This window comes from Petromyzon marinus, chromosome 28 (genome assembly GCF_048934315.1).
Source record: "Petromyzon marinus isolate PM22_M1 ecotype Great Lakes invasive population chromosome 28, UKy_Petmar_22M1.pri1.0, whole genome shotgun sequence".
NCBI classification, from domain to species: domain Eukaryota; kingdom Metazoa; phylum Chordata; class Hyperoartia; order Petromyzontiformes; family Petromyzontidae; genus Petromyzon; species Petromyzon marinus.
In genome coordinates, this window is record NC_133694.1 from 7,048,708 (window position 1) to 7,066,839 (window position 18,132).

General features: G+C 45.0%; 2 protein-coding genes across 2 annotated transcripts in view; one reads left to right on the forward strand and one right to left on the reverse strand.

Moving 5' to 3' along the window:
* Positions 1-12,464, reverse strand: part of LSG1 (large 60S subunit nuclear export GTPase 1) — a 46,240-nt gene extending 33,776 nt beyond the window's left edge. The window contains exons 1-8 of the mRNA XM_032962256.2: positions 11,383-12,464; positions 9,774-9,900; positions 8,602-8,722; positions 7,917-8,003; positions 6,930-7,016; positions 6,374-6,434; positions 5,669-5,845; positions 1,658-2,044 (exon numbers count right to left, since the gene is read on the reverse strand). Of these exons, the coding sequence (XP_032818147.2) occupies positions 1,658-2,044; positions 5,669-5,845; positions 6,374-6,434; positions 6,930-7,016; positions 7,917-8,003; positions 8,602-8,722; positions 9,774-9,900; positions 11,383-11,475 (1,140 nt within the window). The 5' untranslated portion in view covers positions 11,476-12,464. The remainder of the gene's footprint in view (positions 1-1,657; positions 2,045-5,668; positions 5,846-6,373; positions 6,435-6,929; positions 7,017-7,916; positions 8,004-8,601; positions 8,723-9,773; positions 9,901-11,382) is intronic.
* A 300-nt stretch (positions 12,465-12,764) lies between these two features.
* Positions 12,765-16,272, forward strand: MRPL20 (mitochondrial ribosomal protein L20). The gene is made up of 4 exons (XM_032962258.2): positions 12,765-13,017; positions 13,980-14,090; positions 15,049-15,126; positions 15,255-16,272. The coding sequence occupies exons 1-4, from the start codon at positions 12,931-12,933 to the stop codon at positions 15,432-15,434; spliced, it is 456 nt and encodes a 151-aa protein (XP_032818149.1). The 5' UTR covers positions 12,765-12,930; the 3' UTR covers positions 15,435-16,272.
* The last annotated feature ends 1,860 nt before the right edge of the window (positions 16,273-18,132 follow it).

The following is an 18,132-nucleotide window of genomic DNA, read 5'->3' on the forward strand; positions in this document are numbered from 1 at the left end:
ACTTCCAGCAAGTAGCATAATAATAAATTATAAAAAATTATTTACAGACCTTCCCAATGCACTGCTGGATGAAAGCCTAGCAATGCTGTGTCCATTACGGGGATAGTTAGACCATACTCCACAATGCTCGTCCATGCAAGTTGATGAAGGAATATCGTTCACCACTAACGAGCAAGCGGGTGAGAATTGAACACAGATTTCCAGGTTCGTAGTTCGATGCGCTAACCGCTGCAGCAGTACTCCCTAGGAGTATACAGGAATGTGTGTGTGTGCTTTCACTAAAAGCATCTCCCGATATTGTAGATAAACCAATTATTGTTGTCCCATGGATGAAGGGGCATGATAATTAATCAATGTGGGAAGTGATCAGGTGCATCAATTGCCGAGGACAGCGTAGCCATCTTATGAATGTCATCACCGTGGACTGGCAGCCAAAACTGTCCGTTCAATGTAACACAATGGAATAAAAAATGTTCTGTCGGATATTTTACTATTTCTTTTTACTGAGGGGAAGAGGGCACGGGAACGGATGAATTTCGGAATTACTTTTTTATATTCTCTATAAATGTGGATCTGTCATAGTCTGATTTCCTACTTTGAAATCATTTAAATGTATTAATATTCTTGGTTCTTTCAGTAAAGTCACATAGAAGGGAAACAATAAAATCAGAAAAATATATAATAAAAAAATATATATTTAAAAAATATATAATAAAAATATATGTATTTTTATTATTTTATTGTGTCCCTTCAACGTGACTTTACCGAAAGAACCAAGAATATGAATCCCTGCAGTCACGAAAGCTTTAAATCAAAATCATTTAAATGATTAATTTTTATAATAATTATTGTCCAGAAAGCAACAGGTGTATAATTTATATTGGCGAAGATGAAACATTGCAAAGTGGTTTTTTTCTCCCAACATTCAAGCTCCGTGTATAATTTTCCGTCCTTTTTTTCCAAATTTTTTATTTCAAATTTTTTCTCCGAAGTATCATACCAATTCTGCTATCTGTGTCCTATCAGGAGACAAATACATTTCCATTTGGAAGCCTCAAAGCGACCAGCCTTGCAGCATACGAATGATCTCGGGAGAGGCTGTCATAAATAATTCCTCAAGTACTGGAGCTTCAAAAGTCCGCTATCCACACTGGGGAGTGTACATTTTTATATACGCCCTGCAAAAAGTGTTCATCACAAGAAAATTAAATCACAAGTTTTAATGTACAGATGGAATATGCCAAATGTAGCAACAAAACATTTTAGTTAATGCTCTAGTCTTTTATCCCCAATTTCAATACTGTTCCAATTTTGCTATCGGCGTTCCGTCATAAGATAAAGCGTCCATGTGGAACTTTCGCAGAGTAGCACTTGACCCCGTGATCAATAATGACCCACATAAGACGGTATCACAGGGCTATACTTATGGAAATTCCTACTCGTGACTGCTCATCCACTGCTGCACTTTACCATGGACCCCGCTACACAGAAGCCCATCGCACAGCAATCATTTTCATGGGGTCATTGTTTACCAGATTAAGAACGTCGGCACGAACAAACTTTTTTACACTCCATGAGAGGCAAGCAGGACCTAACAGCCACCAAACAGCTTTCGCTCGGTTGTCAATAAAAAACGATGAGCAGGCGCAGCACCTACCAGTCCGATAGTCGTCTGCCCTCGCTTCACTTTTGGTCCGACGTGGAGGCTCCTGAAGACGAGGAGCAGCTCGTCCTGGTGGAGCAAGCGACTCGAGTTCCTGACGGGCGAACGTGCCCTCGGCGCGCTGGCGCTCTCCTCCATGCCCAGGTCCTGCCACGATTCCTCGCCGTCGGTCACCGACTTGAAATCACTATCATCTTCATCTTCATCGCACGTCTCCCATCCATCCGTGAGATCTTCGCCTTCTTTGTCGGCTGTTCTGGCGTCGTCCTTTCCTCCGTCGTCCTTCTCCTCCTCTTCCCTCGTGCCATCTTCCGGCTCGGTGTCCTCCTCGCTGAGGTCGGGGCCATCTCCCTCTGTGTCTTGTTCATACTCGTCCAAGCCCTGGGGTGCAGACATGAGCAGTCGTTATCATGTAATTCACAATATTCACAATGTTTCTTTGGGTTAGATCGCGTGAATATAAATGTCGTTAAACCACCACCACCTGACACAGCCAATTAGTAATGTTTGTCACGTAAACAAAACGTGCCAATTAGCTATTACTTCAGGATGTCAGTGTGATTGCGAGTAAACCCACAAACATTTACAATTGAGTACGACATTTCGCTGGTGATTACAACCAGCTTCATTGGGGCGATTTGGCAGAATTGTGAAAAAGTGTTCCTGCTTCCGATATTAAAGAGCAAGATGAAGAGTAATTTACGGTAAAGGTGCAGCCCTGCAATTGCTAAAAGGGGCTCCACCATTGCGAACTCTAGATGGCATTGGCCTAATCTTCCACACTGGCCAGATGTCTTGGAATAAGTGGGAGCATCCCAAACGTAACCCCAACACACGCAACATGCCAATCGACAAAACTGTAGTGTACACACTCATATTTATGGGCGGACAGAGTTTTAAGAATATTGGCTGTGAAAATCTGCGAGTAAGTTTTGCAAACGTTCTGAATGGGCGACCTCTATATTGCAGTCAAGTGCACTAACCATTACACCATGGTAATTACACACCATCTGAATGCATTCAAAAAGCTCATTTATAGTTGATGGGTTTACTACTAAAACCACTTCCTATTCACTTTTGATGGTCAAGCCCAAGAGCACCATTTACAAGTACTTACATTATTTTTAAGCAAAGCCCTTTGTCATTCCACTTATTGATCCAAGCCATTCCTACACTCGACTATTTAATCCTCCATTTTTTTTTCTGTACATTCTCAATGTCGCATTTCCCTATGTATTTCTTGTTAATATGCATGCAACACAGTGCGCGTGGAACTCCACACACCTTCACCCACTATTAACCGCCACACAATCTGGCACAAGCACAGCATCGAGTGCAACACAGAAAGACTCCCGACGCCGTCATCGATTTAATGGCACAATGCGGCACGGGAACTCCACGAGGCTCTTTTAAATAGACACACAAATCACCTGGCGAATAAACAAGCCCGCGGGGAACCACACTGCGGGTGAAATTGTCAATTTCCCAGGGTTTTTTTCCCTCCTTGACGCAAACAAACTACGCCGTGAAATGCCTACCCGCCTATCCCACTGCCAGCCATCGCTCAAGCGAGGTGAACTATTGACACGCGAGTGACGAGAGCCGACGGGCAATGTGGCGAGAGAAAGCGCGGCGCGCGTCGTGACCCTCGGTGACTCGAAATCACGGGCCACGATTGGCTTTTCTCGCCGACCGCGTTCTCACGTCCGGGAGAGGTGGGAGATCGGCACCAGCTTGGGGTTGTGACCACAACGTGGATCACGTCGGCAACGATTGGAGCCCTCGTATGTACTGTATACATTTATGTTTGTCGAACTTCTTCCGCACCGTACGCAGCCAACCGTGAGCGGGTGAGTGTATGCATGTTGAACTTCTTTCGCACCGTACGCAGCCAACCGTGCTAATCAGAAGCGCGGGGAAAGGACAACAAACTAAACACAAAAAGCAGTTCTCCAGAAATTAATTTTCAATCCAGATTTACAAGTGCATAGCTCCAGTGGCTTAGTAATATCAGAAAGAACATTCTAGATGGCCGCAGAAGCGCATCTTAAAGCGTGCATTATTTGCACCGAAGCTTCCGTTTGCTTTTCGTGTGAACTCGCCATATTTCAGCGACCGCAATTTATTGACAAACTGGCGACGTCTCCAACCTTTTTCAATCTTAACAGTCATTTGCCGACTAATAATCCTCACCTTGAAAATACTATTGACTAAATGAAACAAGTTTGTCTGTCATACCACTTCCAAATCAAAGACCAAAAGTAGCACAAGGATGAGCAATGCATAAAATAAATCTAAAGCAAAAAAAAAGGAAAAGCTTAGCAACAACTACCACCTCATTGCCATCTACAAGCCGCAAAGCAATAGATACTGAGAAAATATCAGTGTATAACAGTGTGTGTGGGCAAGGCAAAGAGAGTGGGGATTGCACACCATTCATCTTGGCAGCAGACTCGACAACACGCAATGCCAGAAGTCGCTTGCTTACACCACTGCTGGCGGAGGGTATTTGGCCTACTCTTCCACGCACTGCTTATCGAGGTAAACGTTTGGACTGGACATTGACATGTCAGCTTGAGTAACATCCGCTCAAGAGCACCACCTTCTGGACATATGAATAAATACAGAGGCATGGGACTACAAAGCCCTGCATTGGACAAACGATGACCTCTTGTGGTTCCCACGGATATACGAGGCTACGTGTTTCCCAGATGCCTTGCGCTACTTAACCTTATAGAGGAAACATACCAATTCACTGATCACTAATCTATTAAAATATACAATAACCCCCCCTCCACCGCCTCTGATCTCTGCATCTGATTGGGTTCCGTGATGATGTCATCCTACTGCTCCTATTTAAGACCGAAAGCAGGTGATCGCTTCACTATTCTGGCAAATCTCCCGATGATGCTGGATGTAATTACCAGCAAAACGTCGAACTCAAATTGTAAATGGTGTGGATTTACTCTCCAACACACCGGTGTGCTGAAGTAGTAACTAATTGGCGTTTATTTACGTGACAAATCCCTTAATAATTGGCTGTGCTAGGTGGTGGAGGGTTTCGACACATTTATATTTACGCGATCTAACCCAAAAAATATTACGAATAATATTGGTCGCGAAAGCCTACGTGTTAAAATTAACAAACCTGTCCAATAATTATTCCCTTGCCCAGATGCTAGTCCCGCAACTTCAAAAGGAAAGAATAAGTTGATTGACACCGACGTATAAAATCCATTCGGTGTTTAATAGTTATATTTTCCCTCTTGAGGATTGATTTGCCTGTCTAAAAGAGAGGGGATTGCAATTTATGTATGGTCCATGGACAACGCCGTTGTAACGGGAAGGCTCCAAAGGTATCGCGGAAATGAGCAGCAATCTCTGCTTTTATTAGGGTGTCTGAGCACAGGCCCGATGGCCAAACTATCCCAGCAGCCAGCAACAAACAGCACAATGGAATGTTTAATAGAAAATAGTTAATATATGTGTCTTGAAATGAGCAACATTTACAATGGAGTAAACCCATTTACAGTGGGTTTAGTCTCCAACACACCGGTGTGCTGAAGTAGTAACTAATCAGTACGATTTGCTTACGTGACACACCATACTAATTGGCCATTGCAGGTTTAACAACACATTTATATTTAAGCGATCTCAACATTGTTTCTATTATGGATATTGGTTGTGAAAGTCAACCTGACTAAATGATTGCAACTTATGGACTTTCTCCACCTAGTAAGATTAAAAAAAAACTGTTTTGGTTTTATTTGTTTATTTTTTTAAAGTGATTTGTTTACCTTGCCTATAATTTTCACTCCTATAGTGTTTTTGCATTATTTGTTGTTGTAACGTTCTGCCCTGCCCCTACTGGACATCTGTGAAAAAGAGCAAGAGCAGTCAATGCAAATGCTGTCGCAAGAGGTCACACTTTTGCCGCAACGGTCCTTCGCTGAATATGCGTGAAGAATTAATGGACGTGTAGCGCCGCCACCGCCGCCCCCGCACCTGCGCCTCGGCCTCCAGCCGCTTGGCCTCGTGCAGCGCAGACCAGAAGACAACGCGGACGTCCTGCGCCTCGAAGAAGTCGGCCCACGCCTGGCGCTGGCCCTCGGAGAGCAGGTCGGCCTTGTTCACCAGGATGAGGTTGTCCTTGTGCGGAGACACCTCCGTGACGTACCGCTCCTGCCCGGCCGGCGTCATCCAGGTCAAAGTGAAAATGTCCGTCAAGCATCAGTGGAGCCAATGACAAAGACGCGGATGTTAATGTAAAAAAACTCAAACACTTGCATTCATCAATAACACTGCCTTCAAGAGTATACAACAGGCAACTATTGGAAAATGACCCCTCTTCATAGTGTATAGCACACGTGCTTATGTGTTCTTTTAAAGGTAGTGTTATTGATGAATGTGTTACAAACATTCACTCCAGTTAAAAATACTCATGCTCTAAAGAGTACCGCAAATGCCATATCCGCATTGGCTTTAGCAACAGGAGTGTTAATGGGTACATGATAATCATGTATAAGGAGATACAGAGTTAGGATTACGGGATAGAGTTAGGACCATCAATTGTCTGCAGCAGTACTATTCAAAGCGGCAGTATTTCACGCAACCGTGTAGTCATTCCTGACTACAAACCTCTTCAGTGAATTGAGGCACACAGAACCTGCACTTTTAAGCAATCACAGCAATAGCTTGGGCAAAACGTACCAGATCTTCACACCTGAACAGGAGTGGATTTCTTGCATCCACAATCTGAACAACAATGTCACTGCGAGGGATGGAGTTGAAGGGGGAAGATGACGTGGAGAAGGAATAGAGGGAGGGCGACAGCAAAATATGAGAAAAAGAAGACAATGTAGTAAGAGATTTTAAAGAAAAGTTAATTCATTAACATCTCACGTTCAATATTATTCATCCAGAATACAGGTTTATTTGGGTTCGATCGCGTAAATATGTGTCGTTAAACCTGCCACCTTTATATATTTACGCGATCTAACCCCAAAAAACTGTATTATATTCGTCGCAAAAGCCTGCGTGTTAAACATTCATATTCAATTTCGCATTCTTATTTAGGAACACTATACTTTACTACCATTGACATTCAAACACTGCATCACAGAACTATCCAGGCTCAACAATGCTTAGCTTCCCCAGCCCATTTAGGGGGGTTTGGTCATAGGCCTGGTGCACACGAGGAATTATTCAATGAAGACAAGGGCAGTTTTAACAAGTGGTCAGTCACTCGTCAAGAGGAGACAGTCACCTCCGTTCGATGACTCTCCACAGCTGCCTCCAGAAGTCAAGGTTCCTCTCAAATGGAGTGAGAATGAGCTCCTCTTTCTCCTGGAGTCTGGAAGAAGTGCACACACACCATCATCACTCTTACAGAGGGAGAATCCCTCATACATCTTCAACACTGATGCATCAAACATACATTCACGAGTACATTCGTGATGTACCTATATAATAATGAATAAAGTACAGCCCAATTAGCAATCCACCGAATGTATGAAGGCCTGCCTCCCTGCGCCATGTCGGTCATGTTTGATCATTCTTCACCATGCTGGTCAGTCTGAGTTTGTGAAAGAGGGCCCAGGACTGGTTGAGAGATCACTCGCCACCGATGATAGCTGCCACCAGGAATCAAACTCAGCTCCCAGGGTTCATAGTGTAGTGCGCTAAACTACTGCAATTTTTGACCAAATATTCAGACAATTTCTCATATACACAAACAGTAACACACATGCTTTCAGACTAACAGTGACACTATCACAGACTAATAATAATAATGCTCACGCACACACTCATAGTCAACAGTGATTGTGCTATGGATGGACTTACTACTTCCCCCCTGTATCTGAAATTTCCCTGACAGGCTCAGGGGTGTAAAAAGGAGATGGGAACTGCCTCAGTGCTCATTTAAGCAGGAAATCACTTAATACTCACTAAAATCCCCAACCAAGATTTGAAAATGTAACTTTCTGATCGCGAGCCAAATTTGTTATTCTGATGCATGTCACACCTTAAACTCACACATGCTTACATCCAGATCATGATTTAAACTCGAATCCTTCCGATGGCGAGCCAGGCACCTTAACCAATGAACCATCCGCATCCTCGTCTCACACTCACACTCCTACTACCCAGGGCACCATACCAAGGCCCTGAGCCAACACATCCGTTAAAAACACGGCAACACAATTAAAGATTCCAAATGCATTTGTGGAGGAGAAAAGGTTTCGGCACTCACATGGCGAGCTGGCGGCGCCACGCCAGGAAGTCCTCCCGCTCGTTGAGTTGCAACGCTTCAGTTGTGGTGGACGCGTCCCAGCGGGGTCTGGCCACACACACACAGAGGGTCAAGCGGTCAACTCAATGCCACGTAAGCAAGCGGCCGCCCTGCAGCATGGAAAGAAAGACCCTGGATCCGTATAAATAGTGTCAGAGTGCTTTCCCATTTCTAACAAACCGAGCATACGTGGACATGTGGCTGTTGGGGTTAACACTGTCAGAGCAATGGGATGGCACTGCTGAAACCATTAGTTTGAACCTGGGTTAGTTGAAAAATCAAGCAATAGCTGAAAGTGACCTCTCCACTAACATTAACTCCAATGGACGCTACACTCACGTTAGCTTTCAGCTTTTCACGTCAAGATAACACGTACCAAAGTGTAATCCTTCACCGTAAACACAATGGAAATGCTAACATTAACCGCAACACTAACAACAGGCATTGTAGCAACATCCAGATGTCAGCGGCCGATGAGAAGATCCAAAGCCAATGATGAGATAGTATACGAGCAAACCACGAAGGTCAGTCGTCAACTTTACAACCACAAAGACCGAGCGGAAGGAAGCGATGATGGCTGCAATCCCACTGACCATAATGACACCTATAACGCACTAACATTAACCTGACAAGAGTGTCTCCCTACCGTCGTGGGATGTTCAGGAAGTGCTTGTTGCTTTCATGAAGCAGCTTCATCTTCTGACTCTCCTCGTCCGAAAGCACGCCCGTCCGTGCGACTTCAGACACCACCTTGATGTTCAGCTTCTCTGAATTTCATAAATAACATTAAAACACCATGTTCTACACTAGTTAGTTAAGTGCGCAGCAAAAGCAATACATGTACCCTTTCATTCAGAAATGGTTTATGCCAGCGCAGAAAGAAGGCTTCAGTATTCTGATGAGTTAGTGTCTATTATAATAATCTTCTTCGGGTGGCTGATGTTGATGTAGAGCAACACCTATAATTTTACATTGAGGTGGATGAGCCAGATAATTGTGTGTCAGGAGTAGCAGAGTGGTGTATCGCTGTGATGCCCCCTTCGTATTTGTGAACTGTTAAGACATTCCAGTCTGAGAGTTTTGAATTCATAATAATAATTTACAACCCTTTGTCAACCCAATGATCCATGAAGGCATCCCCCCATGATGTGGTGGTCACGGGGAGGTTGTTAGACCATACTACACCATGCTGGTCAGTCCAGGGAGAGCCACAGACATGGAAGCACAGAACCACAACTCAAAAATTATTCGGCTTTCACTGCACTGCCTCCTACTACCCTACCACGTAGCCTCCGTAGACACCTCTTCTATTTCTATCCTTGTGTATGATGGGCAATGTGTTCAGGAGCTTAACGCCAATGTCAAGGTCTGCTAGCCACGATAGGGCTTCAGGAGAGAGTTCGCGTCTTTTTGCTATTCCTCCTCCTTTGAAGGAGCGCAGACTACAGTGGTTTACTATATGGTCTTTAATTTCCCATTCATGAAGGAGACATGCGCAGCAGCCTGTTACAGCAGTGTTTTCGATGAACGTCAAAGCCAGGAGGTGTGATATTTGGGCCTCGAATGAGGTGCTTGTTCCGCAGGACGTTCATGCTGGTTCCACTCTGTTCGCCAGCAGATTTCCTCCGCATCCGAGGCGAGATTCTAGAAAGGTGACGGCGCCATCCTAGCGGCCACCTGTGACAAACCACGCACGTGCGGCGGCCACTCGCCCAAGCACTGATCAGGCTCAAAACCCCCGCGCCGCAGCCATTTGGTCTCAGGCGTAGTGTAACGATGCGAGAGATGCGTGTTTGGTTTTTCTCGGAGGAGCCTTGCCTGCCGTGAACTCCGTGCCGGCGAGCTCGGCGGTGCTGAGGAACTCATCGAGCGCGCTCTGCTCGGTCACCGACTGCAGGTTCAGGCGGCCCCAGTCATAGCCGTCGTTCAGCTCGCTCGTGTGCAGCTGTTATGATGAGACGGCAGGAAGGAGGGGAATAAACGACGACGACACTGTGGCGCTGTGCTGGCCATGCAGACAGCTCTAACATCACGAGCTGCGTTGTGGAGAATATAAGCAGCGACGTAAATTAGCAGACAACACGGCACCGATGAAGGAGCCATAAAGAGGGGAAGAGAGGAAGACCGACGACATCATGAGAGATTGGTGCCAGGATGATGTGGCCCTACTTGAGCACATTTGTCACACGGCAGAGGAAGGTGGAAACAAATGACGAAATGTACATGGGCTATCTGCCCCATGGATCGTGGTGGTGATGATGATGATGCCTTCTCCACATAAATAAGAGTATATATTTTTTACACATCCCATCAGCAACACGGACTTGTGATAGGACTTGCATAGTGTCAACCGCGCTGGTTTCAAGACCAGCAAAAAAACTCTGGGTCGGTTTCGATAGACAGTGCCACACAATTGCTGTGTTTTTTCATGGATTTTCTGTTTGCACAGTCACATAGTCACTTTAAGATGTTTTCTTGTTCGTGTTTTTTTTTGTTTGTCGCGGTTGCACCCGATTCAAGAGCCGAATGGCTCACAGGGCTATACCAAAATAAAATCAATAAAAAACTAAAATAAAAAACAATCGGCAGTCAGGCTTTGCTCTGGTGACCTGTCTGTCGATCTTGCAAAATGCACGGACGACATGGTGTCCTAGTTCGACTCAAAATTACACAGTACACTAATACAGAACTAAATCATGAGCGAAGTTAAGGAGAAAGCGTTACTCCCAGACGGACGTGCGGCCTTGGGCCAGCGTATACAAAATACTTGCAGTTATGTGGAGACACGGCTGCGTGAAGCAGACATCGTCCGCTAATGCATTATTAATATTCTCAACAGGCTCGTGATAATTGTGTGTGTATATTATACGGACAGACGTGTCGCCTGAACAGACTGCAGGGGGCAAGTGCTGTTAGTAGCGAGCGCCTGTGAAGGCTACCGGCACTGTGGCGCACGAGCGGGGTTGGGGTGGCTACCAGCACCGCGCCCCGGCCGCCTTTGTCTCCCCCAGTGGCGATGGTTTACGACACACCGCACCGGGTACTCATTTGAGGCCGAGTCGACCTAGGGGAGGCCCATGAACGGTTCAGATAATCGTCACCCGGTGTTGGTGGCCGTGAGCGGGAATTGAAACCCGGGTGGCAGTCTCCTCCACAGCAGAAGCACGACTGCCGCGTTCGAAGGCCTTAAATCCGTGGTCCGACACACGCGGTGGTGCACAAGCTCTCCGGTTAATGCCTTCACGGAAGCGCTGTTATCATTATTATTAATATTACCACGACGACGACCTTTCGCAACACCGGGCAGGAGTAGTTATGTGTGGAGCAGGAGTAGCGCCGAGTGGAATGAACGTGGCAACCGGGGGTGAGGTTCGACACGCAACGCACGCGGCAGCAAGCAACAGCATCCACTCGCGAACAAACTCACCCAAGAGTCGTTCTTGCGCTGAGTTCTGCTGGCATTATTCCGGTCTTTTATTATAGAGCGGCCCAAGTTTGGACCCTGCTTCTTTTTCCCCATAGCGGTGTGCGCGCGCGTGTGTGTGTGTATAGGGTGGTTTTTTTTTATTTTGCGTCTGCGCCGTTGATAATGTTACGCTAAACACGTTAAAAAGACGGCCGCTTGCTGTTGTGGCCGAAACGTCGTGAGAATTTTATTGTGTTATTTTATTATTTTATTCTCATTCTACGTGACTTTACCGAAAGAACCAGAGAAGAAGTAATCTAGCGTTTCACTGTCGTCCGTGACCATGCGGACGCTCCAGGATTGAGGCCCACGTGTTTCACCCGGAACGCGACACGTCACGCGCATTCGCCCAATATTAACATTCTAAAATGCGTTTATCTCGAGGGTAAACAAACGGCGGCGACGAAGTTAAATTCTCTAGAGTGTCCCCAATAACATCTCTCGGGGTAATCGTTGTTTTTAATTGTACAGTAATTTAAAGAAAAAAAGTGCATACCGTATAAGGAACGGAACCTTTATTCAGGCCGGAACCTTTGTTGTTTCACTAAAATTCTGGCGCCTGGAGGTGGTGGGACATCAGCAGGGGGCGCACGTGGCGTGCACGTGCAGCGCAACATTTTACAATTTTTCGGTTTCAGTTTTTCATTTTCATTTATTAGGAATAGCCCTGTGAGCCATGCAGCTCTTGACTCGGGTGCAACCGCAACAAACAAAAACATGAACAAAGAAACATCTTAAAGTGACGACGCCCAACAGAAACATCCAGGAAAGAAAAAAAACAGCAAAATCTTCCAGAAAAAAAGCACCGTATATCAACGCTGTGTGCAAATACATTTAATATATTTCAAAGAGACTTAATTTAACTTGGAGCCCGACATGCTTAATTGTGCATAGATGCCAACTTGATTGGCAAATGTGGAGTGAAAAAAAGAACATCAAATGTAAAAGGACAATCCCTGCTCTTGCTTAAGCACACCACTGCTAGCGGATGTGCCTCCTTGAGAGAGAGCTCTAGAGAGCCAGAGACATCCTCAAGTACCCACACTTTACCCCACCAAAGGCGACATGCCGATCGATTAAACGTTGGTGTGTCCAATTTGTTGGATGGACAAATTAATGACGGGAAACTGTAAAGGGATTTTCATTTCATTCATAATTTATATTAGTAAACCATCCTGTTCCAGCATTTAAACCTCGCGGATTGCTTTCAATCGAGATCGACGTCAATTCCGATCAAGATCCCCGGACAATACGGGGGTTTGGCCAACCCCTCAAAGCCCCGGAACTTTTATTCGGCCCGGAATTATTTTCCTCGCCGGAAATACTTGCGCTGCCCGGGTTATTGAAGGGGAAGTGGGGGACCCACATCATGTGTCATTGGCGTGGAGGGCAGAACGCACGTGGAGCGCTCGTTTGAGGCATTCCCATTGACGTCGCGGTGTGCAGGGCTTTAATTAATTGGCAAAAAGAGTTTAATTGGGGCGGGGCCCATCAAGAGTCACCTTCGCAATGGTCTTCCTGTCCTTAAGTCGTTTGGTCAGGGTGAAGAGTGATAACCATTACTGGCGGGCGAAGGAGCTCTTCAAGTATTCGCAGGTGCTGGCGCCATTCGATCCGTCACTCGTGTAAAGCGACAGTAATTGGCGTCCTTGCGGAGAATATAATTGACGGCATAAATAAGCGGTACTCGCTTTCGTACGTCTGTCTCGCCGCACAGAGTACTGTAGTAATAAGCCAATCGGCCGCACGGCCTTTTCGGAGTGCATCATATCCGCAGGATTGATTCAACGCGAGCGCACTCTTCAAACGGGTTCGACGCAAAGTCTTGTCAGCGGTCAGACTTGCTCGAAACAATACTGGATAACTTTAGATCTTACGATATCATTATTATTGACTCATTAGTACTATACGGCCTACTGTTGCCAGTGGTGCCGTGCCTCAGTCACTTCCTGAGATTCGTCAATGGGTTTTTTTTATGTATTTTCTATTTGAGACGCGTCTTTGCGTGTTTACAAATGCGATTCCATGCCTGGCGATTTGCCTCTTCGTCGAGAGTGCTTGAATCTGGTGTTTAGTCGGCCTATGTGTTGAAACTGCAATGACAGTAATTCTCAAACAAGCTGACACGTTCTAGATTTAAAGCTTTCGTGACTGCAAGGATCCATACTCTTTGGTTCTATTCGGTAAAGTCACGTAGGTAAAGTCACGTTACCTACGTGATTTTACCGAATAGAACCAAAGCTGACACGTATTTACATCGAACAGTCGGTTGGGTCAGTGCCGCTCCCATTTGGTTGGGGAAATTCAAATAGAGGGATTAAAATCCATCATTGGAAGAACAAATATATTCACCCAGGATCATAAACTTTACATCTTATTCACTTGAAAAAAATATATTTAGGGAATGAGATGAAGAAATACTATTTACATCTGTATGTCGAGTAATGTGTCTGTGACTTCTAATTGGAAAGCCAGTGAGTTTGTGCATGTCTTACTGTCCAGGTTTCATGGATTCCACGTTGTAGAGTGTGTGTGTGTATAATTGTGCATCTGGACAGCATTTCCGAGGACGCAAGAACCGATGCTATGGCCTGGCCGTGCGTGCGGTCCGGCGCTCTTTCGTCTATGCCACCAAGGCTCGGCATCTGCGAAGGCGAAACATGCGCACCGTAAGTCTGTGTCCCTCTACCTCCGATTGACAGGGTTGGCTACGTACGGTGCGAAATAAGGTCGACATACAAGTCACAAACTGGGCTCGCAAAGCCACTGAACAATTAACTGATATGCATCAAACACCACGCGACTCTCATAGCCCGCGATCTACCGATTCACTTGTTCTAATCATGCGTGATGCTCATTGTACGGACAGTAGTTTGTCATGTACTGCCACGTTGCAGTTTTGCTTCCGAAGAACTGAGCACCGCCTTGGAATGTGGAATTTACACAATCGGCTTAGGGTCACGAACGGAATTGAGGACTGCTCCCCATGCTCGTTTCAGCAAGGATATACATTGCTTTGACTTACATTTCTAAGAAACTTTTAAGATGAGAATGCAGTGATTTGGTAAAGGATATATGACATCATCCAATGCCATGTCGATATTTTGCATTTAGACATAGTCTTTAAACATAGTTGCAGTATAATTGGGAAAGTCATAATGTTGAATAATATACGTAGTAGATGTCAACCTTGTTCATAATTTAACAAATCCAATGAGTAATCCGTTAACTTATTTAAATACTTGTATGGATTTGAAAGCATAAAATACAAAGAGCCCCTATGTAGCCTTAACAGACTGTTAGGGCAAATGCTGTTCGCAAGCACCCATGATAAAAAATGATTTTATCTAAAATCATATGCCTCTTACTCTTATGCTCCCCTTTACAATACATTTGAAATGCTTACTCACGACGGGCTTATTTATACCAGGATCTGGGATATGTGGTTATATTGGAAATTGAACTTTGTACATATCTGTCCATTCCCTTCCTTTAATGGGATGTGGATCTACATAAGCCTATGCAACTACAAAACATATTGCTTCAATATGAATGTCTCACCTGTAGAATAAAAGGCTGGTGTGTCCCACATTGTTGTCATGAGTAATATGTTGTCGTTTTTCTCAGTTGTGGATCACACGAGCCACTGCTGGCATCTTGGAGCACGGGCTGAAATACAGCCATTTCAAAACCAACCTTCTGAAGGTGAGCAGTATATGAGTGCGTAACATCATAGCACAGCACAGGGACCCCTCAATTAACGACGTACTCCCATCTGTGCTCCACTCGGTCATGAATCTGGCATGGGACTAACATTCATGTTCCGTGGGCAGACACAGGTGATGCTGAACCGCAAGATGCTCGCTGACCTTTCGATCACGGAGCCCCGTACATTCAAGTCGTTGGCGGCTCTGGCGAAGCGTCGCGGGGAGGAGGGCTTCCTGGCGGCACTGGATGACGGGAAGGAACCCACGGGGATTTTTTCACGAGTCGTGCATTGCGATCGCACATAGGCGCCAATAGCTGCCTGGCACGGGCCCTCTACCTCCCACATCACAGGCACACATGCAGACATGCACAGACTCGTTTCCACACAAATGCATATGAAGACAAAGATGTGCCAAGACAAAGGAGACCATGTGTAACCTACACGTACTGTTGGGGGAAAGTGCTGTTAGCAAGCTTGTACTAGGTCAATCTCGGCCTTAAATGAGTACCTGCTGTGGTGTGAGCATCAACGCTGGGGAGATGAGCGCAGCAAGGTGTGGTGCAGGCCACACCATCTCGTGTTCCTCGTCGGGCTTAATATGTGTGTGCTTACAGCACCTAAGCGGACAGTATATGGAGGCTATGAAGGGATATTTGTCTATAATAGCATATCGCTACAAATGTGCATATGAACACCTATACATAAACATATATACACACATGCAACTTGTGATACCCCCATGTACAGAGAGAATTGTGATTTTTTTTCGTATGATAGCAAAACAGAAAACCCAAACATTGTGTTAGGTGAATCTGGTTGGTTACATGCAGTGTAATGTTCGTTTTTACATTCTTTTAAAGAATTGCGTGCTTGTATTCTGCACTATGTACCATGTAATGACTTGACATTGTGGCTATAAATAGACTTCTATTAAATTTTGACTTAAGACTTTCGTGACTGCTGGAATTCGTATTCTTTGGTTCTTTCGGTAAAGTCACGTAGATAGAAAATAATCAAATGGATTCAGAAAAAAATAGATTTTTATTACTTTTTTATTTTCTATCTACGTGACTTTACCGAAAGAACCAAATAATATAGACTCCTGTTGTATGTTTCCTAATAAATGCGTATTGCTTCAACAATGCTGTGCAATTTCTTACGTGCATTGCACATCCTGTTATGTACACATTGTTTAAAGAAAAGGCTCTAAAGAACTGTTATTTTCAGAAATAGCCGATTGCACTATGTAACAAAATATTTGTTCCTGGGTAGTGTTATTTCGTAATTGCTTATGCCTAAAAAGTATAGAAAATGGATATTCCCCACAAACTTTGCTTTTGTGACCAGGACAGTGATATTTAGAAATTTACCTATATTCAATGAGAAAACGGGCGAATTTGTGTCTTTTCATTCACATAGAAAAAAAAACATGAATGAAAATTAACATGTATTTATAATAAAGTAATAAAAAAAATGACTTCAAAAGATTTAGTAGTTTTTCGAGATTTACGATAATACAGTTAATCACTTTAACTAATCAACCCCCAAATGTCTCCTGTTTTCGTTACACTGTCCTTGGTAGCGGCGTTCAAAGTCCAGTATATCCTGGTGGAAGCACTCGCTTTGCTCCTTCGAGTACGCTGCCATGTTCTTGAATTTATCAAGATGAGCATCAAGGATATAGACTTTGAGGGGCATCCTACAGGTGATTGTGCCGTAGTTCTTCACCAGTCTCAACCAGCTCCATATAGTTTTTGACCTTCTGATGGCCCAGGAAGACACGAACCACTGCGACAATGTTCCAAGCTGCTTCTTACTCGTGAACTTCTTGGGGAATTCATTGCACTCCAGGATCATTATCTGTGGTCCAACGAAGACACCGGCTTTGACCTTTGCCTCAGGCAGTTTAGGGAAGAAGTCTTGAAGGTATTTGAAGGCTGCCGACTCCTTATCTACAGCTCTGACAAATTGTTTCATAAGGCCCAATTTGATGTGCAGTGGTGGCATCAGCACCTTCCGGGAGTCCACCAGTGGCTCCGACTTGATGTTGTTCCTCCCCACAGAGAACTCGGTCTGCTGTGGCCAGTCCCGCCTGTGGTAGTGCGCCTTGGTGTCCCTGCTGTACCAAAGGCAAAGATCGCAGGGAAACTTGGTAAAACCGCCTTGGAGACCCATCAGGAATGCCACCATTTTGAAGTCTCTGATGACCTTCCAGCCGTACTCATCAGACTTCAAGGCGTCCAGCAAGGTCTTGATGCTGTTGTAATCCTCTGAGGTGCACTGAGTGAGCCAGTGGAATAGACGGGTACTTGTTACCATTATGGAGCAGCATGGCTTTGAGGCTCCTGGATGATCTGTCAATGAAGAGGCACCACTCATTCTGGTTACAGACGATTCCGATTGCCTCAAACAGACTGGTCACATTGTGGCAGAAGCAGAGCCCATCTTGACGGGTGAAGAAGCAGCAAAAAGTTTGGTGACGCTTCCTCTGATCTGCGACTTGCACACTTTTATCCAACAAGTTCCACTGCTTGAGCATAGACGTCAGAAGCTCGGCATTGGACTTGGTGAGACCAAGATCTCTGATCAAGTTGTTGAGGTATTTTTGGTTGGGGTAATATGGGGTTCTCTCAGCTTCACGTCTGAAATTGTCATCTGGATCTACAACATCTTCCTCGCTCTCTGACTTGCTGCTCTCTTCTAAAGACTCTCCGGAGGAGTGGGTACGGGGAGCTCATGGCAGTGTGTCACCAGGGCGATGGATGAAGGAAGATACGTGATAGCAGATGCATTCTTACCAGTCCTAATTTGGAAGGGTCCACTATGCAGAAGTAACAGTTGCTTGAGTGGTCAATGGGTTCCTGCCAAATTCTTGGAAAAGAGACTTCATGGCTCTCTTTTCCCCTCTTTACCATCTGACAAAAATACATTTATTTCATGACTAATGTGTAAGCAATTCTCGCAACATTTTTCATATATGATATATTTTTTCAATACCATTG

Bases quoted from the DNA above. Each gene is read 5' to 3' on its own strand.
- MRPL20 (XM_032962258.2), top strand. From the start codon at position 12,931: ATGGTCTTCCTGTCCTTAAGTCGTTTGGTCAGGGTGAAGAGTGATAAC. The intron at 13,018-13,979 runs GTGCTGGCGCCA...GCATCTGGACAG, and splicing joins AGCTCTTCAAGTATTCGCAG to CATTTCCGAGGACGCAAGAA. The intron at 14,091-15,048 runs GTAAGTCTGTGT...CGTTTTTCTCAG, and splicing joins GAAGGCGAAACATGCGCACC to TTGTGGATCACACGAGCCAC.